This window comes from Trichomycterus rosablanca, chromosome 1 (genome assembly GCF_030014385.1).
Source record: "Trichomycterus rosablanca isolate fTriRos1 chromosome 1, fTriRos1.hap1, whole genome shotgun sequence".
NCBI classification, from domain to species: Eukaryota; Metazoa; Chordata; class Actinopteri; order Siluriformes; family Trichomycteridae; genus Trichomycterus; species Trichomycterus rosablanca.
The window spans coordinates 28,070,252-28,096,787 of NC_085988.1; the positions used below are offsets into that span (position 1 = coordinate 28,070,252).

Sequence of the window (26,536 nt, forward strand, 5' to 3'; positions counted from 1 at the left end):
GAGGTTCAGCCTTATCTTATCTTATCATATCATAGTTGTTTGCGTTTGGACCCGGAAATGGTCCGAACGTCACGTGTGACGTCAGACTTAACAAGCCCATAGAACACTTGAGGTCATGTGTTATCGCGAATAACATCACGGCTGTGATTCGGTCGCAGGCACGAGCCGAAGGCGAGTGCGGTAGATCATCACAGCAGTGATGTTATTCGCGATAACACACGACCTCAAGTGTTTTATTGTTCTATTGCTTTTATACAACAGTTTTTACAAAATAAAGAAAGAAAATAAACCAAAAAAGCCCTGAATTTCATAATAAATACGCTTTAATATTGACAATACCTTCCGCCAAAAAGTAGTTCCACAACGAATATAAAGTTTAACACTACAAAACAGACATCCCAAGTTGCAAAAACTCATTTCAGGGAGGTAAGAAGAACAAGAAGAAAAGGTCAAGAACCTCCGAAGGGAAAAAAAAGAAATAAAAAAACCTCTCGCACACACCAAAGGATATTGGTGAGAACAGAACTTCTAGGAGCTGCTAACTGGGCTATTAAGCTAATTGTTTGCGTTACAAACACATTAATGTTCCCTACATAGTGCACTAGATTGTGTATCAGATCACGGATATATGTTCCCTACATAGTGCACTAGATAGTGAATTAGACAATTGATTTATGTTCCCTACACAGTGCGCTAGATTGTATATCAAATAACGGATTTAGAACGCAACCGGGAAAAAAGTCTGTGTTGCCTGCGTGAGCGTTTGTGTGCATGAAGCTTGTCGTTACTGGCAACGCGTCATTAGAGTAATACAGTTGTGGTGTGAAAAGGCCGTGCTGTTATCACGAATATCAGCACAGTTAGAACGCTTCTCAACCAATCAGATTGTAAGGTCGGAACTAAATGTTTGTATACATTTCGATAGAATTCGAATACTATGTTCAGTGGTCTCGAAATCTTTTTAACGCAGCTATTTAAAGTGTGTGAACGAACTATAGCAGGTTATAGGCTCATACGTTTCTGTATCGCCCCATATACACTTTATTGCTAAAAGTATGCACTCACCCACCAAAATCCTTGAATTCAGGTGATCCAATCACTTCCATGGCCACAGGTGTATAAAACCAAGCACCTAGGCATGCAGACTGCTTCTACAAACATTTGTGAAAGAATGGCTCGCTTTCAGGAGCTCAGTGAATTCCAGCGTGGTATCGTGATATGATGCCACCTGTGCAACAAGTCCAGTCATGAAATTTCTTCGCTACTAAATATTCCACAGTCAACTGACAGTGGTATTATAACAAACTGGAGGCGATTGGGAACGACAGCAACTCAGCCACAAAGTGGTAGGCCACGTAAAATGACAGAGCGGGGTCAGCGGATGCTGAGGCGCATAGTGCACAGAGGTCGCCAACTTTCTGCAGAGTCAATCACTACAGACCTCCAAACTTCATGTGGCCTTTAGATTAGCTCAAGAACAGTGCGTATAGAGCTTCATGGAATGGGTTTCCATGGCCGAGCAGCTGCATCCAAGCCTAACATCACCAAGCGGATGCAGTGGTAAAGCATGCCTCCACTGGACTCTAGAGCACGTGTTCTCTGGAGTGACGAATCACGCTTCTCCTTCTGGAATCCGATGGACGAGTCTGGGTTTGGCGGTTGCCAGGAAAACGGACTTGTCTGACTGCATTGTGCCAAGGATTATGGATTATGGTGTAGGGTCATTTTTCAGGAGTTGGGCTCGGCCCCTTAGTTCCAGTGAAATAAACTCTTAATGCTTCAGCATACCAAGAGATTTTGGACAATTTCAAGCTTTCAACTTTGTGGGAACAGTTTGGGGATGGCCCCTTCCTGTTCCAACATGCGCAACAGTGCATAAAGCAAAGTCCATAAAGACATGGATGAGCGAGTTTGGTGTGGAAGAACTTGACTGTCCTTGAACTTGAGTCCTGACCTCAACCCGATAGAACACCTTTGGGATGAATTAGAGCGGAGAGCCAGGCCTTCTCGTCCAACATCAATGTCTGACCTCACAAATGTGCTTCTGAAAGAATGGTAAAAAATTCCCCTAAACACACTCCTAAACCTTGTGGAAAGCCCTCCCAGAAGAGTTGAAGCTGTTATAGCTCATCATATTAAACCCTGTGGATTAAGAATGCGATGTCAGTTCACATGCATGTAAAGGCAGACGAACGAATACTTTTGGCAACATAGTGTATGTGCACAATTTATCACATTTTATATTTTAATTTAAATATTATTTCACCAATCACTATATTTATTCACACACAATGACAAAGTAAAAAACTATAAAGTTAATAAGCTGAAATCCTTTATTTACAACAGTTATTCAATACTTAAAGAATCTCCTTTGGCAGAAGCCCCTTTGGCAGCAATTACAGCTTCAGGTCTTTTTGGTTAATGTATCATGTTCTTCATGGCAAATCCTCTCAAGATTCCATAGATTGTATAGCAAACATCTATGATCTGCAATCTTCATGTCTCTCTACAGTGAGTTAGTCTGCTAATGGCATGAAAAGGACTCTGGTAAAAGGGAATAACTAAACTCTTTAGACAGAATAGCAAGCACTATTCCCAGTTGAAAAGGAGGTATTGCACGTCACCAGGCTAATACCATCCCTACAGTGAAACATTGGCAGGGACAGGAAGACTGATACGAGTTAAGAAACAGATTAATGCAGCAAAATTGAACATCCTTAAAGAAAAGCTCCTCCAGAGTGCATGCAAATGCAGACTGGAGTGAGAGTTTACCTTTAAACATTACATTTATCTGAAGCATACTAAATCAACTAGAGTGGCTTTAGGGCAAGTCTCTGGATGTCCATGAATTACCCAGCCTACGCCCAAAATTAAATCCCATTAAACATCTGTAGAGTAACCCAGCAAAAACAGTTCACAGCTGCTCGCCATTTAGAATGAAATAAATAGCCCTGATCTAGGTGTGTAAATATTGTACACATGTATCTAATACTTGCAGGTACATTTAGATTATTTTTAGGAGATTACAGTATATGGCACAACAGCAGTATACATTAACCACATTAACAACAAACCAAAAATAACTGAGGCTATGTTTGTAAGGTTCTGTGGCGTTTGTGGGACTTACCACTCTTCCCCGACGTCACAGGCCTTACAGAGCAGTACTGAGCTAGGCCTTTAATAATAGGCCAGCTCGTTAGGGTGAACGACCTGCAGCTGCGGCTCCCTTATTTAAGGGCACGCCGCCTGGCTGCAGGCGTCGCACCTTCTGTCTTGTTTGCTCCTTTTGTTTTGGGCACTGCGGTGTCCGTGGGGACTGCTGACGGCTCCCCCACGCTTCTTTTGTAGTTTTAGAGGTACCCCCGGTGGCATAAGGCCATCAGGGTGTGTAGACCGCAAGGTTGAGGTAATTAGCTTTTCTTTTACCTTCTTAGAAGTAGCGTGGTGCGATGTCGTGCAGTCCTCGTACTGTTTTTATTTTACCCGTTAGCATTTAGCATTAGCGGGTGAAGCCAGCCCCGTGACACGGCGCTTGTCCTCTCACCGCTAATGTCTTCCTAGCTAATCTAGCTGTGGTTTTCGGCAACCGGTGGGTGGCGACTCGGTAAGACACTCGGTTGGTCTGCCAGCACCCCCGGTTCGAATCCGCACTAGGAGCTTGTGTAACTGTTTTGTTAACCGGTTCTCTTTACTCAGTTTTCATAACAGAGTGGCTCTAGCTGCGGCTGATGACGGAGCCCTCTGTTTCCCCCGAACTTCGACAGAGGCGATTTCGGGGTTTTTGTAGCTTAAAACAATTATTCTGGGATTCTGCAACCGCTGGGTGGCGACACCGCTAAGTGCGCGGCTGTACTGCCAGCTTCCCCGGTTCGAATCCGCACCCTTTTTGTGTGCTTTAACAGATTGGCTCTAGCTGCGGCTGATGAAGGAGCCGTCTGTTACCCCGAACTGCGCCAGAGGCGATTTCGGGGCTTTGTAGCTTAAAACATTTAGTCTGGGATTCTGCAACCGCTGGGTGGCGACACCGCCAAGCGCGTGGCCGTACTGCCAGCTCACCCGGTTCGAATCTGCACCCTTTTCGTGTGCTTTAACAGATTGGCTCTAGCTGCGGCTGATAACGGAGCCGTCTGTTACCTCGAACTGCACCTGAGGCGATTTCGAGGCTTTGTAGCTTAAAATAATTGTAGCACCTTAAGCGCATGTAGTTATCTGCTGTCCCCCGCTGCAGCAGCGCGCTGGTTACGCGCCCGGCTCTCACCCGAGCAGCCGGGGTTCGCGCCCAGCGTCTTTTAGTTTTCTTCTTTTCTTTTTGTTGCTGCCTGCATTCCCCAGCTGAAGTCCATCGGGGTTCCTTATGTTTGTTTTTGAGTTCTGTTTTGTGTGTGATGTTCTTTGTTTTTCTGTTAATAAATAAACTTTTATTTACTTTAACTCCGCGCTTGAGTCCTTCTTCCACCCACGTGACAATGTTTACTTATTATGATTTTTTCTTCAATCATTATTCATAGTCTGCACCTATTGTTATATGATTAAAAACATCATATATCCATCAACAAATAGACTTTCTTATTACATTAATACTTTGTTAAAATATTGTCTAAAAATTTTCTCAGCACCTTGTCTCTGTGCTTAGAGCATTTGAATTCTGGTTTACCAATGAATTAAAAACTAAAGCTAAAGCTAAAGCTGTGATTACAGCTTCGATTATAAGTGAATTACTGTCTTAAATGTTTTATACCAGGCAAATGTTCTTTTAAGACAGCACTCATAACATAGGTTGAAGTGCTGGTTTTATTATGAAAATTATTTTTAAGTTAAATGTTAAATGATGTTCTACGATGGCGTATTAGGACCACTTTAAAGAAAAATATTTTTTTAAGTTTCGATTTTGAGAATAAAGTCGTATAAGTTTTGATTTTGAGAATAAAGTCGAAATAATTTTGAGAATAACGTCATATAAGTTTCGATTACAAGAATAAATTCAAAATAATTTTGAGAATAAAGTCTTATACGTTTAGATTTTGAGAATAAAGTCAAAATAATTTCGAGAATAACGTCATGTTTTGATTTCGAGAATTAATTCAAATTAATTTCGAGAATAAAGTCGTATAGGTTTCGATTTCGAGATTAAAGTCAAAATTATTACGAGATTAAAGTCGAAATGATTACGAAATTAAAGTCGAAATATTATGGCCATAGCAACCTTCTTGTGTTAAAATGAGGGATGTTCATGATTTGTTATACTTTCAAATCGGTTTCACAAATAAAGAAATCCCCAATCTCCTGCACATCAGTACCAGTTTGTTATTAGCGTAAGGACACTGAAACGGCTTTGTAATAAACTGGGTTTGTTTAGAAGAACGTGCGCCAACGGTGCACTCGGCATTTGCGTCGTCAGCAGTACTTCAACCGAGCCTTATGGACTTGTACGATAAACTAAAGTCGTATGGCATCGCTATAAATGGTTGCATTGACAGGTTTAGTCGTCATGTCATGTGGATGGAGATGCACAATACAAATGCCACCCAAAAATAATAATCGACCACAATAACACTCATTAAAGAGTGCCCTCAGCACTTGTGTGCCGATCCAGGTACTGAGACCCGTGCTTCTCTGAACTGACAAACCTACGACGGCTGCACACTCTTTGGTTATAATATTTCGACTTTATTTTCATAATCATTTCGACTTTATTTTCATAATCATTTCGACTCTAATTTGAAAATAATTTTGACTTTTTTCTCATAATATTTCGACTTTATTCTCATAATATTTCGACTTTAATCTCAAAATCCAAATGTATACAACTTTATTCTCGAAATCAAAACTTAAAGATAGAAAGGTCCTCTTCTAGTATTAAAAGCTACCGCCTTCTAATAAGGCATTTTGTATAAATCCCTTTTTAACAGTAGAGGGAAACCTTTCCCCTTTTACTTCCACACACTAGGAGCCGAGCCACACGTCTAGATTTCATACAGGTAGGTAAGCGTCAGAACTTCAGTCCAACCATGGTCTAAATGTGGATTTGCAATGCGTTATTTGCAATTTGTGAATTGAATCTGTTTATTAGCTTTACAAATGCAATATAACATCCCAAGATTATTTTGGTGAAATAATTCAGGTCCAACATAAACACAAAGTTGCATAAATGGTAATTCTGTACACCTGACTTGCTTACTGTTGGAAAGCTACACTATATAGACAAAAATATGTGGACATCTGATCATGAGCTTGTTGGACATCCAATGCTTAAACCATGGCTTTTATTATGGACTTGACCCCCCTCCATCCATTTGCAGCTTTAACAGCTTTCACTTTTCTGGTCACTGTTTTGACCACATTTTGTGTCTATGGGAATTTTATTTAATCAAAAGAACATTTGTGAGGTCAAGCATTAGATGTTTGGGGGTTTTCAGTGTAGAAAATAGTAAAACTGTTTGAATTTAAGGTAGAAAAGGTACCATTACACTGGGCTTGCTGTTATTTGTGTGGTTAGTGTAATTTAATACTAAAAACTAATGGGTGGGGGGGGGGTGGGGGGGGGGGTACTGATGGCTCTTACAGCTTGTCTGTCAACAGAGAATCCTGATGAAGCTTTATGACCACCCAAATAGTCTTACCTCAAATAACACCACCCTAACTAGGAAGTATTATCTTGTGTCGCAATCTGAGGTGTTATTTATTTTACCTGTTTTACGTAATTATTGGTAAATAGACCTTAATAAACCCTAGAAATATTGCCTTCAGTACTAATTAAATTAAGATTAAACACAAACCTTATTTCTGGAAAACCAGAAAATGAATGTTCATTACATCCGAGCCCTCAGGTGGCACTGCATGAGAAACATTATGCTACTATGATAAAAATAGTCACATGGGCTCAAGAGTTCTTTAAAAACTGTCCTCACTTGACACAGTCAGTCTACCACTGAACCAAGAAATATAACCTGAAACTTTACTAAAGCAAGGAGAAAGAATGCTGCATAGAACTGGACATGGATTTCTCAATGCCAAAGACAAAAAGAACCATCTAGACTGGTATCAGTGAAAGGTGTAAAAGCCAACATCTGTCATGATATGGGGGTGCATCATTGCCTACTGCATGGGTGACTTGCCTATGTGTGGAAGTACCATTGACCTGGAGGTGTAGCCTATATTGGAATTTTAGAAAGACATATGCTGCCATCAAGACATCATCTTTTACTGGAACATCCATGGTTATTTCAGCAAGACGATGGCAGACCTCATTCTGGATGCGCTACAAGTTTACTATTGAGAAGCTATGGCATATTATGAACGATAGAATCAGACAACAGCAACTGCTGAGCTGAGTTTTAGTATGCTCAGTTTGAAACTTATCAAAAATGACTACAAAATGTTGCAACACTCAAAAGACGTTTTGGCAGCAAGGATGCCAGGCAATGAAGTGTTTTAGATGTTATTTTGTCCCATTCTTCCTGCAAACACGTCTTAAGGTGTGTATCAGTACTGGGTTGTCGTTGTTGGTGTCAGATTATATCAGCAAACAGGCCAGTCCAGTACCTGTACCCTCTTCTTCCCAGCCATACAGTTATAATGTGTGCAGCATGTGGTTTTGAATTGTCTTGTTAAAAATGCATGGACGTCTCTAGAAAAGATGTGGCCTTATATGTTGCAAGATGTGGCCTTAGATGTGGCAAATATCTCTCGAAAATCTCAATGTGCTTTTCTGCACTAATGCTGCCATCACAGAAGTTTAAATTGCCTTTGCCAAGGGCACTGACACAATCCCACACCTTGACAGACTCTTGCTTTTGGACTTGTTGCTGATAACAGTCTGGATGGTCCCTTTTTGTCTTTGGTCCTGGGCACACAGTGTCCGTTTCTTTAAAAAAAAACCTTGAATACTGATTTATCTGACCACAATACACATTTCCACTGTGTGATAGTTCATCCCAGATGCCTCTGAGCCCAATACACTTGACGCTGCTTCTGGACTTAGTTAACATAAGGCATCTTTTTGTATAGTAATGTTTTAAGTAGCGTTTGTGAATGTAACTCACAATGTGTTTAACAAAGGTTTTCCAATGTAATCTCTTGCTCTATGCAAATCCCTTAAAATCTTAAACCTTTTATTGACATCCTCATGCATTTGTTGACAAACTGGAGATCCACTTTCCGTCTTTGCTCCTCAAAGACTTGAATTTGGGGTAGAAATAGTACTATTAATTACACTGTTGTTGATGAAAATCATTTGGGGCTTGCTGTTATTTGTCTGGTTAGTGTAATTTAATATAAAACTAATATAGAGGTTTCTTTTTGGTACTGATGGCTCTTGTAGCTTGTCTGTCAACAGAGTCCTGATAAAGCTTTATGACCACCCAAATAGTCTTACCTCAAATGACACCACTCTAACTAGACAGTATTATCTTAATGTTTTGCAATCTGAGGTGTTATTTTCTACCTGTTTTACATAATTATTTATAAATGAATCTTAACAAGAACTAGAAATATTTCCTTCAGTACTAACTGAAAAAAGTAAAAGTTCTGGACATTTTGTAAAATTACTTGTTACTTCACTTCAGTCTTGTTTGAATCCTGAGCTTGGCTGATCAACTTGATTGTATTTTGTAAATATAAACATTTTGGATTTGATGCCTTCAAACACAATCAAAGTGTTTAAAGAAGTTTAAAGAATTCTCAAATTACAGCATTTAGAATTTATTCCCAATAAGCAGGTGAACTAGTTAACATAATGATATTGTGATTGGGTATAAAAGAAGGATTAACTAAATTGTCAAGATTGAAAATAATTTACCTTCTATTTACTTTCTAATCTTTCACCAACTACTGTACATAAAAACAAAAAATCTGGCAAACTGATTTATCTGACCACATTTACACTTTTACTGCGTGATGGTCCATTCCAGATGCCTCTGAGCCCAGAGAGCTTACAGTACAGTAAAGTTTTAAGTGGCATTTGTGAATGTAACTTACAACCCCAAATCAGGAAAAAGTTGGGACAGTATGGAAAATGCAAATGAAATTAAATTGCAGTGTTCTTTAAATGTATTTGATTGCAGACAGGATGAACCTGAGATATTTCATGTTTTATTTGCTCAACTTCATTTCATTTGTTAATATGCCTCCATTCCTGCACTGCAGGCCTGCAACACATTCCAAAAGAAATTGGGACAGGGGCAATTTTGGGCTAGTAATGAGGTGAAAAAAACTAAATAATGATGATTTTAAACAGGTGATGTCAACAGGTGATTGTAATCATGGTTTGGTACAAAAGCAGCATCCAGGAAAGGCTGAGTCTTTAATAAGCAAAGATGGCCAGAGGATCTCCAGTTTGTCAGCAAATGTATGAGAAAACGTTTAAAAACATGTTTAAAAGCAATGTACCTCAAAGAAAGATCGGAAGGGATTTGCATATTTCTCCCTCTGCAGTGCATAATATCATTAAACCATTCAAGTAATCGGGAGGAATTTCAGTGTATAAAGGCCAAGGGCGCAAGCTTAAGCCAAATGCCCATGATCTTCAATTCCTCAGACGGCACTGCATCAAGAACCGCCACTCAACAATAGCTGATATAATCACATGGGTGAGGGATTACGTCAAACCTTTGTCAAGCACTACAATACAGAGTTACATGCACAAATGCCACTTAAAACTTTACTGTGCAAAAAAGAAGCCTTATGTTAACCATGTCCAGAAGCGGCATCGACTTCTCTGGGCTCGGAGGCATCTAAAATGGACCATCACACAGTGGAAATGTGTATTGTGGTCTGATATTTCAGCATTCCAGGTCTTAAAAGGACCATCCATATCAGCAACAAGTCCAAAAGCCAGGGTGTGTCATGGCATGGGGCTGTGTCAGTGCCCTTGGCAAAGGTAATCTACACTTCTGTGATGGCAGCATTAATGCAGAAAAGTACATTGAGATTTTAGAGCAACATTTGCTGCCTTCAAGACGTCCCCTTTTCCAGGGACGTCCATGCATTTTTCAACAAGACAATGCAAAACCACATGCTGCACACATTACAAAGGCATGGCAGCGGAAGAAGAGGGTACGGGAACTGGACTGACCTGCCTGCAGTCCTGACCTGTCCCCAGTAGAGAGTGTGTGGGGATTTTGAATGAAAAATGTGACAACGACGACCCCGTACTGTTGCACATCTTAAGACGTGTTTGCAGGAAGAATGGGACAAAATAAAATGATGCATGCATGATATTATGCACTGTAGAGGGAGACATATGCAAATCCCTTCCAATCTTTCTTTGAAGAACATTGTTGTTAAACATTTTAATAACTTTCTCATCCATTTCTTGACTAACAGAGATGATCTTCTAGCAAAGATGATCCTTTGTTCATCTTTGCTTCTCAAATCTTGAAATTATATCATCATAAGTTTGTTCACAAAACTGAAATAAAATTATTAAAACTGTATCTGTAATAAATACATATCACATAAAATATGTATAAAAATCTAAATGCATAAAACCTAAAAAAAAAAATCACACTAAACTGGGTAATATGATATGAACCATAAAATAATAAAACACATTAAAAAAATTAAACCATAATAACAATGTGATTTAAATGGGAACTTTATGGGTACTTTTTAAACTGTGTGCAAATGTTTGTATTAATTGAAATTGATAATATAAAAAATAAAATAGCTTAATGTATTCCTGTATTTCTAAACAGTGCATGCAGGGACAGTTTCAGTCATTCTCAGGTTTCAGTTTTCCTCAGCTAACACAGTCACCTCTTGTTCCTGAACAATAGTCCAGCTAAATGTTAGACAGTTAGGAAGTACCAAAGGTCTCAGATGCCAGGCGGTTGTTGGCCCAGGTCCCTGCAGTGGATTCACAGTGCATGAGCCTCTGGACTAGTTGCCAATGTTTTGCAAAGGGTGTGCAAAGAGAAGATGTCCATATGCAACTCGACCCCACTCAACCTTCATCCAAAGGTCTGGTCTCACACTGTTCTCCAGCTGTTCTATTTATAAATTTGACCAGGCAGTTTGTTTGTGACTGAAGCTAGTCCCCACTTCAATCAGAAGACATGTTATATTGGTACCACTCCAAACCAGTCACAAAACATGTTACATTTTAATGCATATTGGTCCAGCACCAACAAGTGACTTCAAGGGCTATTACAATTAGAAATGTTGTGGTTTGTTCTGTTTGTTTTGTTATGTTCACTAATAAACTGAATGATATTGTACTGTGATTCATTAATTTCTCAGTAAATCTTGACCAGATTACCAGATTGTTTTCTTACAATTCATTTTAGGATATATTTTGGATGTTAGAGAGGTGGGAATGGTTATTTCAGCAAGAAAATGCCAGGCTTCACTCTGCGTGTGCTAAAACAGCATGGTTTCACAGAGTGCGAGTGCTTGACAGGCCAGCCTGCATTTCAGATCTGTCCTCTAATGAAAATGTAAAAATAATGAATGAATACTTTTAATTGATATTTTTTAATTGATATACCTATTACGATTTTGGATTTACCATTTTGTAAGGGCGGCACGGTGCCTAAGTGGGTAGCACTGTCACCTCACAGCAAGAAGGTCCTGGGTTCGAACCCCAGGTGGGGCGGTCCGGGTCCTTTCTGTCTGGAGTTTGCATGTTCTCCCCGTGTCTGCATGGGTTTCCTCCTGGAGCTCTGGTTTTCTCCCACAGTCCAAGGACATGCAAGTAAGGTAAATTGGAGATTAAATTGTCCCTTACTGTGTGTTTGATATAACCTTGTGAACTGATTAATCTTGTGTAATGAGTAAATACCATTTGCTGTCATGAATGTAACCAAAGTGTAAAACATGACGTTAAAATCCTATTAAACAAACAAACTATTCTGTAAAAATCCAAGTGTGAGTTACAGAATCTTGCCCATCTGCCATACCATTTACAACTGATGACTCATCTAACTCATGCCCCCTGCCAATCATAACATAAATATTTTACTCTAAACTGTGAATGCATAGTCAGTGTGATTAACAACAACATATTTTATGCATTTATTAATGTGTTTTTAGTTTATTGTTATAACTTACATCAAAATAAGTATCATTTCATATAATAAATAGAATAGTATATAGAATATATATGGGTATTTACAAAATAAATAAGATTTTGGTGTAAAATATTTAATATATAGGTATTTAAATATTTAATATATAGGTATTTAAATATTTAATATATAAGTAATTATTAAGCAACATGAAATGAAATTCATGAAAATAAAAACTACTCTTTCATTAGTTTTAACCATGGCTAAGACTCTAGTTGGAAAAAAAAACCTATGGAAACTTTCCTGACTAGGCACGTATTAAATTTCCAAAAGGGAAATTCTAAATTGAAGATCCAGACGGGAAAATGGAAAGCTCTTCAGCTAAAAGGAATATTTTAGCTTGTAAAGCACTGCTGTTTTATTACTTTTGTCAAACAGTACTTCATGCTTGCTTAAGGTACGTCTGTGCAATTTAAATTTCCCCCTACAGTGATTTAGGTATCATTTTACTTAAATACACCTTAAAAAACAACCCTTAAACACATGGGTGGTCCAAATAATTCTATATACATACCAGACCAGATGTAGCCTCTCATTTTTGTATTTGTCATCAGTTTGTAAATACTTAAATACAAATTATTTTCAGTTAAATGTACATTTTATTGTATTGTATTATAATATTGCATGACATATTGCATCTTTTAAAATTCTTTACAGTGCCTTAATGTTTGTCCTTAAATGTAAATAAAGTCAGCAAATAAAGGAGCATTCCTAACAGAGTGAGGGATTTAATCATAAAGAAACACAGATCTAAAGAATTCTATCTACAAACCCCTTTTATGCAGTAGTTGGGACATTTGGTAAAATAATTGATAAAAACAAGAATCTGTGATTTGTTAATTCTCTTGATTGTTTATGTAACTGACAAAAGTACAAAGAATATTTCAATTACAAACTTTTTAATAAAGAATTTGATTCCTGCAACACACTGTAAAATGCTGGGTCAGAGGCATGTTTACCACTGTGTTACTTTCCTATTAATTACACTTTTTAATCATTTGGGAACTGAGGACACTGACACTAATTGTTGGAGCATTGCGAGTGGAATTTTTGCCCATTCTTGTTTAATACAACTGCTCACCAGGACAGGACAGGACAGGACAGGACAGGACAGGACAGGACAGGACAGGACAGGACAGGACAGGACAGGACAGGACAGGACAGGACAGGACAGGACAGGACAGGACAGGACAGGACAGGACAGGACAGGACAGGACAGGACAGGACAGGACAGGACAGGACAGGACAGGACAGGACAGGACAGGACAGGACAGGACAGGACAGGACAGGACAGGACAGGACAGGACAGGACAGGACAGGACAGGACAGGACAGGACAGGACAGGACAGGACAGGACAGGACAGGACAGGACAGGACAGGACAGGACAGGACAGGACAGGACAGGACAGGACAGGACAGGACAGGACAGGACAGGACAGGACAGGACAGGACAGGACAGGACAGGACAGGACAGGACAGGACAGGACAGGACAGGACAGGACAGGACAGGACAGGACAGGACAGGACAGGACAGGACAGGACAGGACAGGACAGGACAGGACAGGACAGGACAGGACAGGACAGGACAGGACAGGACAGGACAGGACAGGACAGGAGGTTTGTAATTTAGAAGCACCTAAAGCACTACATGAAGTTTTTTAAAATTACAATTGATGTATAGTGAGACCTAAAAATCGCTGTAGCACAGCTTCCCATTTAACTCAGCAGGAATGGACGAATAGACTTGCCCAAAAGTACTATTGGCTGTAATAGCAGGCCAAGTTGGTTCAAATCAACAAAAAGGGTCTTATCATTTATCATTTATTTACATTATTTACTTTATCATGATCACTGTGGGCTCAGTATATCATAAAAACCTTGGATGCAGAACTGGATTACACCCTGGACTCAAACATTGAAAGAACCTGCAAACATTTGCACTGGCTATAACTGGAAGTAAAATTTAAACCCAGGTTCTCAGGACCCATGTTGCTGTGTGGCACCCACTCTACGTGCTATCCTTATATACTATCCATATTTTAAGTATTTTTGTTATATTTTTTTCTTTTTATTTATGACTAAGAAAAACAAGTATATGTCTGATTCAAAACACCTTTAACAGTTAAACCTGAGTTATATGATTTTTAAGGCACTGTATGTAGTTGTATGTAGTGATTTAATGCATTTTCTGCTGTTTTTTTAACACCATGCTCAGTTTATGGAAAGTAGGGCATGGAAGTAGTCAAAATTTTATTTATAGGTTCCTGCTCAATGAAATCATATAGTTGAGCTGTAAATTGATACCTGGCCACTGGAAATGGCCCCAGTTCAAGTTTGACCCCAGACTCTCATAATGTTTAACTTGACTTTGGACGCACACTTCCTTCTGCTGACCTTTGCATGGGTGAACACACACACACAAACACATAGTGGGAAGAAATTAAGGTGCACACGTTTTGGTTTTCACTTTTGCATTATCTCTTATCTCAACAGGCAAATAAATTTTAGTTCTGCATTCTGCTGTCATTTGTAATGCACTTGTATTTATATTGTCATTATATACAAAGTACAGTACTATACATATAATGTTAAAGCTTATAGTATTTCAATAACATTTTAGATGCAGACATATTAACAAAATATATAAGTGTGTTTTGGCTCCACAAGCAAATCCAAGATCAATTATTAATGGATAGTGCTAAACAAAAAATCCTGAATTGGACTCTTTACCTAAGGTAATCTGAGCTGCTTTAAAGTGAGTTCTTTGCAAAGTTTAGAGTAAATAGATTATACTTTATTTTGCATAAATTAACCAACTCTGAGTGCAATACAGTGTCACACAAAATGTGCAACACCTATGTTGAAATAAATTGGGTTTATGAATAGAAATTTGACTAGGCCACTTCAAAACATAACTTTAAACCTAATTTTTGAGACATTCAGAAGTGGACATGTTCTTGTGCTTTAGATGTTTAGATCTTGTTCCATAACCTTAAGCTTTAGATCAGACTGATGACCAGAAATTCTACTTTCTAAGATTTTCTTTTATAAAGAGAAGAATACAGCAAACAGCAAATCATCCACACAGCCATCACACTTTTACCACTGTGTATGCATACTGTTTTTTGTTTTGTTTTGTTTTTTTAGCTGATTCTTATTTTATATGTTTTTTGTTTCGTTTTTTTTATTTTTTTTATTTGCACATAAAGTCAGGTTCACAAGTACAGTTATCTTTGGACATACAGGCTAATAATTACCAATATACTGTACATGACACAGCAAAAAAACAAAACCAAACTACTAAATAATAGAATGGATGAATAAGATTAGCAGTTTAAGATAATTCAAGATAGGACATCAACAGTTGCCATATCTGCCAGAATCTGTGTGTCAGTTGCTCCAGTGGAAGCACTGTTGTAACCTGGTTTAGCCAGAAACTAATACTAAATACATTTCTTAGCAAGAGATACTAAAATGAAAAATAAATGTCTTGTTTTACAGTGAAGCACAGAGTCTGTATCATAGTTCAACAGAAAAAGAGCAGGACAAAAGGTTAATTGGACCTTCAATATTTTCTCAAGTTCACGTTGCACTCCCTTCCAAAAAGACTGTGTATGCATACTGTTTTGATTGTTACTGTGAAGTGCTGTGTCAATTTTAAGCCAGATGTAGCTAGATCCATGTCCTTCAAGGGGTTCCACTTTTGTATATTCAGTGCACAGCGCATTATTCCCAAAGTCTTGCCGTTTATCTCTAAATATTTTCTCTTGTTTTTTAAGGGAGCTATCTTTAAAATTGTACTATGAAATAACTTCTTCCTAAATTCTTGTCCTAATATTAAAAAGCCTTAAAATATGTTAAGTCTCTGTCTGAATTTGTATTTTTTACACCTTCAGTAGCAATACATTTATTACAAAGAATAGCTTATGTAAAGCCATTTAAAGATAAACTAGCTTTAATGAAATATTAGAGTTAAGCTGAAATTCGAGTGTTAGATATTTTTTCATTAGAAGATCATCAAAAAGGCGAATGTCGGGCTAGAAATGCACAATATACAAAGTAATTTATATATTACGCATATTGCAGACATGAGCTTCTGATTTAGAAAGCGCTTTGGAAAGTGCGCGTATGAAAGTGCGCGCTGGATAAAGCGCATTATGCACACGACGCAATGTAATGTGTTTTTCTCCAGTCCAAAAAAAGAAGAGAAAAAGAAAAAACTATAAACTGTAAATTTTTAAGAATGGTCTGGATATTGGACTCTCTTTCTTTCTTCTGCACCTATCTAAGGAAGGGTTTGTGGTTACGTCAGACCCTGGGCCAAAAAGTGCAGGGCAAGCAAGTAAGACGTCCAAGAAGCCGGCGGTGGAGACTGCTGCCAAATCTGCTGCTGTTCACTCACTTACTCAGTCACTCAGTTACTTACTCCTGAGAGATCAGTACTATCATTTCAACTCTCTCACATACTACTCCACAGAGCAATGATCTAACCTGACTCTTCTGCTTCTTTTGCGCGCGTCTGAACACGTTTTCCATGCTCATACGAAGATCCAAAGTGTAAGAACGCATTAGGAAGACGCGCTCTTTTCGGCTGTAACTGCCATGGCACGGTGGAGGATTCGTGTAAGCTTCTCGATTGAATAAACTCGTTTACTAGTTCGATTCAGCCATGCCGCACGGGAGAACCAGGAACCCGAGCCCCATCCCGGAGGTAACATGGGACACGGGGCTCAAAGAGATGAACGAGACGTGGAAAGGGGCCGTGGCGTGCCTCGGAGTTGCCGTTTTCTTTGTCATGACCATTGGCATAATTTACTGGCAAGTGGTGGACCAGCCCAACAAGAACTGGATCCTGAAGGGCAGTTTAAGCGGGCTGGTGTGGGAGCGCAGGACGCACTCGCTGCTGGTGCAGACGCTCACTGAGGAGAAGACCTTGGTGCAGATCGATGTGGGACACGCAGGTGGTGCAGACACAGACGTACCGTTTGTGCGCAATCTCTGCTGGCTTAACAAGACCGAATTCTGTTACACCTGGGACTCGGTGGCTGATGTAAGGATCTCTCTGAACACTGGGGACCAGACTGAGACCGGTACCGAGTGCTACAGTATGACCTGGACCCCGGTGCATTGCCATGTGCAGCTCAAGGTACCAACTGCATGTGTGTAGTAGATCTGGGCTGTATGATCTTATGAATCAATAGATCTATCTTCAGAACTTCTATAACACTGACTGGTTTTATTATTAATCCCTAAATTGAAATTTTTATGGTAAGATATTGATATCAATTTGACTAAATATGATATTACATTAAGGACCCTTGAGTAAAACATACAGCACCTGTATTACCCTGTAGTTGTCTAGCTGCACCATTTTAGCAGCAATGAATGCAACTAAGCACTGTCTATAATTTGATATGCACATTGCTAAGAAAACATTTTAGCAGACTTTGCTAAAGAAAATCACACTAACTACTCATTTCAGGTCTCACAACTGCAGTTCTAAATCAAGACTTTGACTAAACTTTTTCTAAACCTTAAAAAACAAAGTTTTTCTTTTTATCCATGTAATTACATATGCCTGAGTACGCATTAGCTTTTACTCACAGACATACTGTATGATCTTAGGTCCCCTTTTAAAATTTTTGGTAGTGAGTGGAATTTGTCTTTACTGAGTAAATAATAAGTTCAAATTCTGACACATCAAAGCACCTCCACTACTCTACTATCACACTCTTCTATCATTATACATATTTATATGTATATATTTGCTATCAAAATAAGTTAAATTAAGTACTGTCCCTTTATGTAACATATATGCAAAAACAAAGGCAATTGAAAGAGGGGGGAATAACTTTTTTTCACTACAAATGAATTGGTTTTCTGTAGATGTTAGTTGTTGTGTGATTAGTATTACAGTATACTTTCTATTGTTATTTGCTTTTGTGTTTTAAAGTCAATATACAGTATATAGACAGAGAGAGAGACAAAAAGAGCAAAATTATTTCTAAATTATTTCTGAATGTTTACAGAAAAACACATCAATATATAGTACAAGGCATTGTTTGACATTGGTGGAACTAACATTGTTGGACCCAGGTTGTGGAACGAGCTTCCCCTATCTGTCCGAACATCTGAGTCTCTTGCTGTCTTTAAAAAAAACTATTAAAAACCCACCTCTTTACTATAAGCACTTAAGCTGACTTACTTACGTACTTACTTACTAACGCTCTTATTCATTTCCTGCAAAAAAACAAAACAAAACAAAAAAACACTTTGGTTCTATCAGTGTTTTAGCAGATTTGTGTTCTTGGACTGTTGTTTACTTAAACTAGAGTAAGGTAATGTTCACTATGGAAGCACTTCTATAGGTCGCTTTGGATAAGAGTGTCTGCTAAATGCCGAAAATGTAAATGTAAATATCATTCTTTATGCCAGACATCCATGATAAACTTAAAATTACATTAAAAAGTCAAATGAGACATTTATTTATTTATTTTTATTTATTTGTTTTATTCATTCATTCATCCATCTGTCAATAAATTAAGGTGGTTAAATATTTTCTGAGGGTCTCATAGCTGTCAAGATGTGTCTAAGAGACCTTTATTATGTTGCCAGGATATATGCTAGAAATAAAAACTTCTAATATAGCAGAACTGGTTATCAGTCACATCAGGTTCACAGATTCTTTAATGAATAGTCACCTGATGTATATTATTAATTAGTGAATTGCAGCTTTAGATCAAATGTTACATATTTGCATTTAAATTAATGTACACAAATTGTGAGTCATAATTCAAATAATGGTTAATGAAGTATTAATCTAAGATGATATATAGATATATAGAATACATAGATTGGACTTAGGCCATTAGCAATAGACCTATACAAATTTAGTTGGCACATTACTGTGCACTGTGAAAATACTTTCTCTTTTAGTTAATTCCCATTGCTACTTTCTCTCTGACTGTGACTGCCCTGGTCCAGATCTCTTTGTTACGCAAAGACTAAATCCTAAAGCATTTTGAAGTGACTAATCTTTCTTTTGAACATTCAAGTAATGCTCAGTCATGTGCCCTGGCTTACACTTTACCAGGGCCTGGTGAGAAAGCAATGTACTGAACAGTCACTGATCAAAATGCAATGTAATAAATGTAATACTTTATAATGTAATCTAATTATAGAATTAATGTAATACAGTACTTTAAAGTTGTAATATAATATACTTTATTAAACATTACCTAATTGCCACCAAAATGCCATGAATATGTATTTAAATCTGAGTGTAAACAGTAAAACATATCCCCCTAACCCAAACACACAAGAAAACCCCAAATGGTAGATACACTATCCCCCCTTCCTTCCCCAACAACTCCAACGCACACACTCCGGTCCTACCTTGCGGACCACCGGGTTGGTGTTTCTGTGTCCGGAGCTGCTGTGGCCATGGGACACAATGGTTCAGAGTTTGTGTGAGCCTCTAGTGGCTTACCATTGCTAGGCCGGCCAGCCTGGTCCTCTAAGTACAGGACAAAGTGGTCCCTGTAGGGAACTATCCAATGACATGTGCCGCTCTCTATCCACTATACGACATTAGACAGCTTCTCCACTGTTGTGCACAGCCCCATCCAGTCGCTACAGTTTTGTGGAGCACCCCTTTTTCTGCCGGGGGTTAAACAACCAAACCCATTCTCCCACATGGCCAGGTGAAGAATTGGTGGCAAGATAATTATCCAGTGGCCTGCTGAAAATGGTATACATGGGCCGGAGTTCTCACCCCATCATAAATGACACTGGAGTGTTAGTGGACTAACGCTAATGCCTCAGCAAGGAAACATTCCAACAAGCAGACAGCCCATCACCATTGCAGCTCCCTGGTTGGGCATGGCTTAAGCCTCAGGCCACTTCATGAAATAGTCCATAGCAACAAAGCGGTTTCCCTTGTCAGTCATGGAAAAGGGACCCAGGATTTTAACAGCCACCCTCTCCATCAGTTGTTGTAGAGTTGCCTGTGACTGACCAACCTGACCTTTCTTAGCTGTGCAGACATTGCACCGCCAGTAAAAACCACTTCATATCTTCATGACTACCCAGCCAGTAAAACCACTTTGCCAAGTGCAGCCATGTTTTTTGTGACACCAAAGTGCCCGGTGCCCCATACACCAGGGCAGTAGCCTTTCTATGCCTCACTGCTGGGACTACGAGCTGCCAGTAACTTTGTTACATGGTTGGTTCATCCCACTGCTGGTACAGGAGTCCATCACCCAGAGTGTCCAAACATCTCTTCTATTCTAGCCAGCTCACCACTGGTGCAATTGCCGCATTTGCTCTTTGCTCCTCATCCAGCTCAGTTTTTTGCTGCTTGCTCTCTGATTGCTGGAAGGACTGCAGTGCCTCTAGCCATCTAGCCAGATGAACCTCTGGGGCTTTAGAATGCCCTGAAAGTGCCACCCTCTGCTGCATTAGCACATTTTATGGAAGAATTAAAGGATAATTTAGCCTTGTCGGTTTGTTTTAGTGCAGTCTCTAATTGTTGAAAGGCTGCTTCAAACCCAGTGGTGTGTACCAGTGAATCATCAAGTAGACTATGCCTTTAGAGGGTGGAATGCTGCTCAGAAGCTTTTCCATGAGTTACTTGATTATGGCTGGGCTATTGCAGAGCTCAAAATGAAGATTAGTAAATTCCAATAGTACGAGTAAAAATTTTGGGATGGCATCAGAAGCTAATGGGACTTGCCACTTGCTTTATCTATACAGGATATTGAGTCTTTATGAATTCCATTTTAAGTTATGGTGAGTTATGGCGATAGTCCATGCAAATAGTCCAACCGTGCCTGGAAGTACCCGGGCTGTTTGCAATTGTGACAAAGTGACCGGCTTGCCTTTTGTACCTCCGCCGTCTTCCTGAGCCTCAGACACTGCTCTGAACTCTTTACTGGCATGGTTGTTGATTATGGCCTCAACCTCCTCTGCCCATCATAATAAATCACTTAGCTTAGGTTTGCCAGGCAAAGTTGTTGCAAGCAGGTGGTGCTGAGTGCTTGTAGAAAGTTTATAAGAGTCAGGCTTTCTTTCACAGCCGGCGGAAAGTCTGGGTAGACCGCCTCAATGGTGCTCCTAATATCGATGGTGCCGCTAATGTTGAAGTTTCAGTGTTAAGTTTATGCTATTTTGCGCATGCTTATTCTTTGTCCTTGACCATTGTCATAGTCAGCCTTACACTTGCCCATTTTCTCCTACCAACTCATCAACTTAAAGGACAAAATGTTCACTTGCTCCCCATTTTTATACCCACTACTAGGTGCCAATATAGCTTCACCTGTCACTGGTCATAATGTTGGCTGATATCGAGATTCAGAGAATGACTGTCTTGAAAAATTGTAAGAAGATTCTCACAAAATCAGAAGTTTATGAATTTAAGAAGTTAAAAATAAGAAAGCTGTTTTCTCATCAAAATGGTGTGCAAAAATGGAGGAGACGAAATCATGGTATGTTGTGTGTTTTCTGCATCTGGTGTTGGTGAGCTGGTGCAATGTGAAATGGCCATTAATGTAAAGTAGTACCAGAAGACATTACAGAAAGGGTTGCTTCCAAGCCTAAACAAGACCTAATTTTTCGACAAGATAATCACCAGCACACGTGGCAATAACAGTCATGGCTTAAGTTGCATTCTGTGTGGCTGATGTTTTGGCCCTGCCAGTCACCAGATCCTAACTGCATGTCAGGCCAAACTGGCTGGCAGAAGAAAATTGAGAGCAATGACCAATTGCGGAAAGCTGTCAGTTATAAATGGAAAAGCATTGATGCAGCATATTGCAAAAAACAGTTTGTCCAAACTATTGTGTTTTAAGGAAAAAACAATGTAAAAACTATTCCATACTTAAATATACAGTAAGCATCAAGGCTCTTCTCTGTACTTTCACCCAAGTGGTGGAACAAGCTTCCCTTGTCCGAACATCTAAATATCTCACTGTCTTCAAAAGACGATTAAAAACCCACCTCTTTACTAAGCACTTAAGCTGACAGGTATTTACTAATGCTCTTATTTATTTCTTGCATTAAAAAAATGGTTCTAACAGGTTTTTAGATTTGTATTCTTGCACTGTTAAACTAGAGTAAGGTAATGTTCACTATGGAAGCACTTCTGTAAGTCGCTCTGTATAAGAGCATCTGCTAAATGCCAAAAATGTAAATGTAAATACATGAAATGCAATGTGTGTGTGTGTATGTGTGTGGAGAGAGAGAGGGAGAGAGAGAGAAAGAGAGAGAGAGAGAGAGAGAGAGAGAGAGAGAGAGAGAGAGAGAGAGAGAGAGAGAGAGAGAGAGAGGGGATTTGCCAGAACAGTCAGTCTTTTTAATGTCTATCTCCAATGTCTGTGTGTCCATTGTTGGTGCTATTAATGATAGACAGGGGGTTGCATGGGAATTTTGACTGGCCTGCACAGTCACATACACAAAAGAGTTTGATGTACAGTGACACATTCACTCATCACCAGTATTTAAATTATGTGCAATTTGAGCCAGAGTAGATGTGTTCCGTTCTGTTGTTCCATACTAGATGTCATAGCCTTCATGTCCTTTGGCGTCAATAAGTCTTGGCCACCTAACAACTTATCGGCTTATTCATACTCTGATCGCTTTTGGTGGGTAGTTACCTTCACTGCTTGTGAAGGTAAGCTTGTGAAGTTTTAGAGATACCGGTTATCTGGCTATAACAATCATGTATTATTTAAAGATAGTGGGTATATAAGGTGTGCAATAGGCTGTCTGCACATATATCCCTCGTATCCCTCGTATACCCAAGTTTCCATGGGTAAAAATGTCCTCCCTGGGGCAGATGTAATCTTCCAGCAAGACAACGCGACATGTCACACGGCTAGTAATGTCCGACATTGGTTGGAAGAGCATGACCAAGGCTTCCAAGTACTACCCAACCTCTAGCTGCTGTCCGTGCTGCACACGGCAGTTACTCTGGATATTAGCTGGTGGTCATAATAATGTATTGAGTCTTTATGAATTCCATTTTAAGTTATGGTGAGCTATGGCGTGAGCTATAGTCCAACCGTGCCTGGAAGTACCCGGGCTGTTTGCAATGGTGACAGAGTGACCGGCTTGCTTTTTGCACCACCGTCGTCTTCCTCAGCCTCAGGCACTGCTCTCACCACTTCACTGGCATGGTTGTTGATTATGACCTCGACCTCCTCTGCCCATCATAATGCATCGTGTAGCTTAGGTTTGCCAGGCAAAGTTGTTGCAAGTGGGTGGTGCCGGAATCTTCCAGCAAGACAACGCGACATGTCACACGGCTAGTAATGTCCGACATTGGTTGGAAGAGCATGACCAAGACTTTCAAGTACTACCTAACCTCTAGCTGCTGTTCGTTTTGCACATGGTGGTTACTCTGGATATTAGCTGGTGGTCATAATAATGTGACTCGACTGTGTATAATCAGAATCAGAATCAGAATACTTTATTGATCCCCGAGGGGAAATTTCAGATGTTACAGTTGCTCAGATTGTATATATGTATTAAGAATATTAAAAGGTAAGAATATATTAAAAAGTAAAGTAAAGTAAAAACGCTCTTAAAATAAAGTGGCAAAACGCTCTTAAAATACACTTAAAACGCTCTTAAAATAAAGTGGCAGATGCAGTGGTGACATATATTGCACTATTTATGATACAACTATCATATTGCACGTATTGTAAGGTCTATTACTTAAGTGAGGAGTTGTAAAGTTTGATGGCCACAGGTAGGAATGACCTCCTGTGGCGCTCCGTGGTGCTTTTGGGTGGAATGAGTCTTTGACTGAACGTGCTTCTGCGTCTTTCCAGTGTGTTGTACAGCGGGTGAGAGGTATTGTCCATAATGGACTTCAGCTTAGACAGCATCCTCCTCTCTGACACTGTCGTCAGCGAGTCCAGCTCCACACCCACCACATCACTGGCCTTACGGATCAGTTTGTTCAGTCTGTTGGCATCTGCCACCTTCAGCCTGCTGCCCCAGCATGCAACTGCATAAAGGATAGCACTCGCCACCACAGACTCATAAAAGATCTTTAGCATAGTCCTGCAGATGTTGAAAGACCTTAGCCGTCTCAAAAAGTAGAGACGACTTTGGCCCTTCCTGTAGAGGGTTTCCATGTTTTTACTCCAGTCCAGTTTATTGTCTATGTACACTCCCAGGTATTTGTAGTCCTCAACAGTGTCCACACTGACCCCATTGATGGACACAGGGGTCACCGGTGCCTTTTTTCTTCTCATGTCCACAACCAGCTCTTTTGTCTTTGTCACATTAAGCTGTAGATGGTTCAGCTCGCACCATGTGACAAAGTCCTTCACCGTAGCCCTGTACTCGTCCTCATCACCCTTGCTGATACATCCAACTATCGCTGAGTCATCAGAAAATTTCTGAAGGTGGCAGGTCTCAGTCCGATAGCTGAAGTCCGTGGTGTAGAGGGTGAAGAGGAAGGGAGAGAGAACAGTTCCCTGTGGTGTTCCGGTGTTGCTGATCACTCTGTCCGACACACCGTGCTGCAGGCGCACGTACTGAGGTCTGCCGGTCAGGTAGTCTGTAATCCAGGACACGAGGGGGGTGTCCACCTGCATCGCTGTCAGCTTCTCACCCAGAAGAGCCGGATGAATTGTGTTGAATGCACTGGAGAAGTCAAAAAACATGATCCTCACCGTGCTGGCTTGCTTGTCCAGGTGAGTATAGACTCGGTCAAGCAGGTAGATGATGGCGTCCTCAACTCCCAGACGTGGCAGGTAGGCGAACTGGAGTGGGTCTAGAAGTGGCTGGACTATGGGTCGGAGCTGGTCCAGGACTAGCCTCTCCATGGTCTTCATGATGTGGGACGTCAGTGCTACTGGTCTGTAGTCCTTGACGTCACTAGGGCGCGGCGTCTTCGGAATAGGAACGATGCAGGACGTTTTCCACAACACGGGGACACGCTGGAGACTCAGGCTCATGTTGAAGACATACTGCAGGACTCCACACAGCTGGGTGGCGCAGGCTTTAAGGACCCTGGGGGGGACCCCATCGGGGCCAGCAGCCTTGTTTGTGTGGAGTCTATTAAGCTGTCTCCTCACCTGGTCAGCAGTGATGTACACAGTAGGGGAGATTTGTGATAGGGGGTTGGAGGTGTGAGCTGGGCTATCACAGGAGGGGGGTAGACAATCAAGGATTGGAGGGAGGGTGAGTGGGGTGGGCTGCAGGGGACAGATAGCAGTGGAGTCGGGACGGGGGAGGGCAGGGCCTGCAGTGTCAAACCTGTTAAAGAACAGATTTAGTTCGTTGGCCCTTTCTTCACTGCCCTCTACTTCTCTGCTGTCGTTGGACCTGAAACCAGTGATGGTCCTCATTCCACTCCAAACCTCTCTCATGTTGTTCTGCTGTAGTTTACACTCCAGCTTTCTCTTGTAATTGTCTTTACCCTCTCTGATTGTGGTCTTTAGCTTCCCCTGGATCGTTCTCACCTCCTCTTTGTCTCCAGTTCTAAATGCCCTCTTCTTGTCGTTAAGGAGGGATTTAATGTCCTTCGTTACCCATGGTTTGTTGTTTGGGTAACACTTTACAGTCCTGGTTGGGACAATGGAGTCCACACAGAAATTTATGTAGTCTGTTATGCACTCATTGAGCCCGTCGATGTCCTCTCCGTGCGGCTCACAGAGTGCCTGCCAGTCTGTGGTCTCAAAACAGTCCTGCAGTACCTCATGAGTCCCCTCTGACCATCTCCTCACTGTCCGTGTGGTCACAGGTCGGCTCTTAATAATGGGCACATAACAGGGGCTGAGATGTACCAGGTTGTGGTCAGATCTACCCAGAGGGGGGAGGGGGGAGCAGCTGTATGCATCTTTAACATTGCAGTACAGCAGATCCAGTGTTCGCTCCTCTCTGGTGGAACAGTCCACATACTGAGTAAAGTGTGGTAGTGCCTTCGTCATAGTGACGTGGTTAAAGTCACCTGAAATGGCTATGAAGGCATTCGGGTGTTGGGTTTGGAGACGTGCTATAGATGAATGTATAGCGTCACAGGCTGATGTCGGGTTTGCCGAGGGGGGAATATAAACAGCCACCATTATGACGTGCGAGAACTCCCTCGGTAAATAATATGGTCTGAGTCCTACAGCAAGCAGTTCAAAATCGGGGCAACAGATTTGTTCCTTGATGGTTATATGACCAGGGTGACACCAGCGGTTATTAATAAGGACGGCGAGACCCCCACCTTTTCTTTTCTCGCTCGCCGCGCTGCACCGGTCAGCACGAACAGTCTGAAAACCATCGATGTAAACGATGTTATCCGGAATGTCCTGGTGTAGCCATGTCTCCGTAAAGCACATTAAACTACATTCCCGGTACTCCCGTTGACTCCTGGTTAGTGCTGTAAGTTCATCCATTTTATTCACGAGTGATCTCACGTTGCCCATAACAACGGAGGGGACGCGCGGTTTATATGCTTTTTTCTCCATAAT

General features: G+C 40.5%; 1 protein-coding gene across 1 annotated transcript in view; it reads left to right on the top strand.

Moving 5' to 3' along the window:
• Positions 1-16,537: 16,537 nt before the first annotated feature.
• si:ch211-236l14.4 (SITS-binding protein) overlaps positions 16,538-26,536 on the top strand; it is a 42,661-nt gene continuing 32,662 nt past the window's right edge. The window contains exon 1 of the mRNA XM_063001417.1: positions 16,538-17,211. Coding sequence (XP_062857487.1) covers positions 16,735-17,211 — 477 coding nt within the window. The 5' untranslated portion in view covers positions 16,538-16,734. The remainder of the gene's footprint in view (positions 17,212-26,536) is intronic.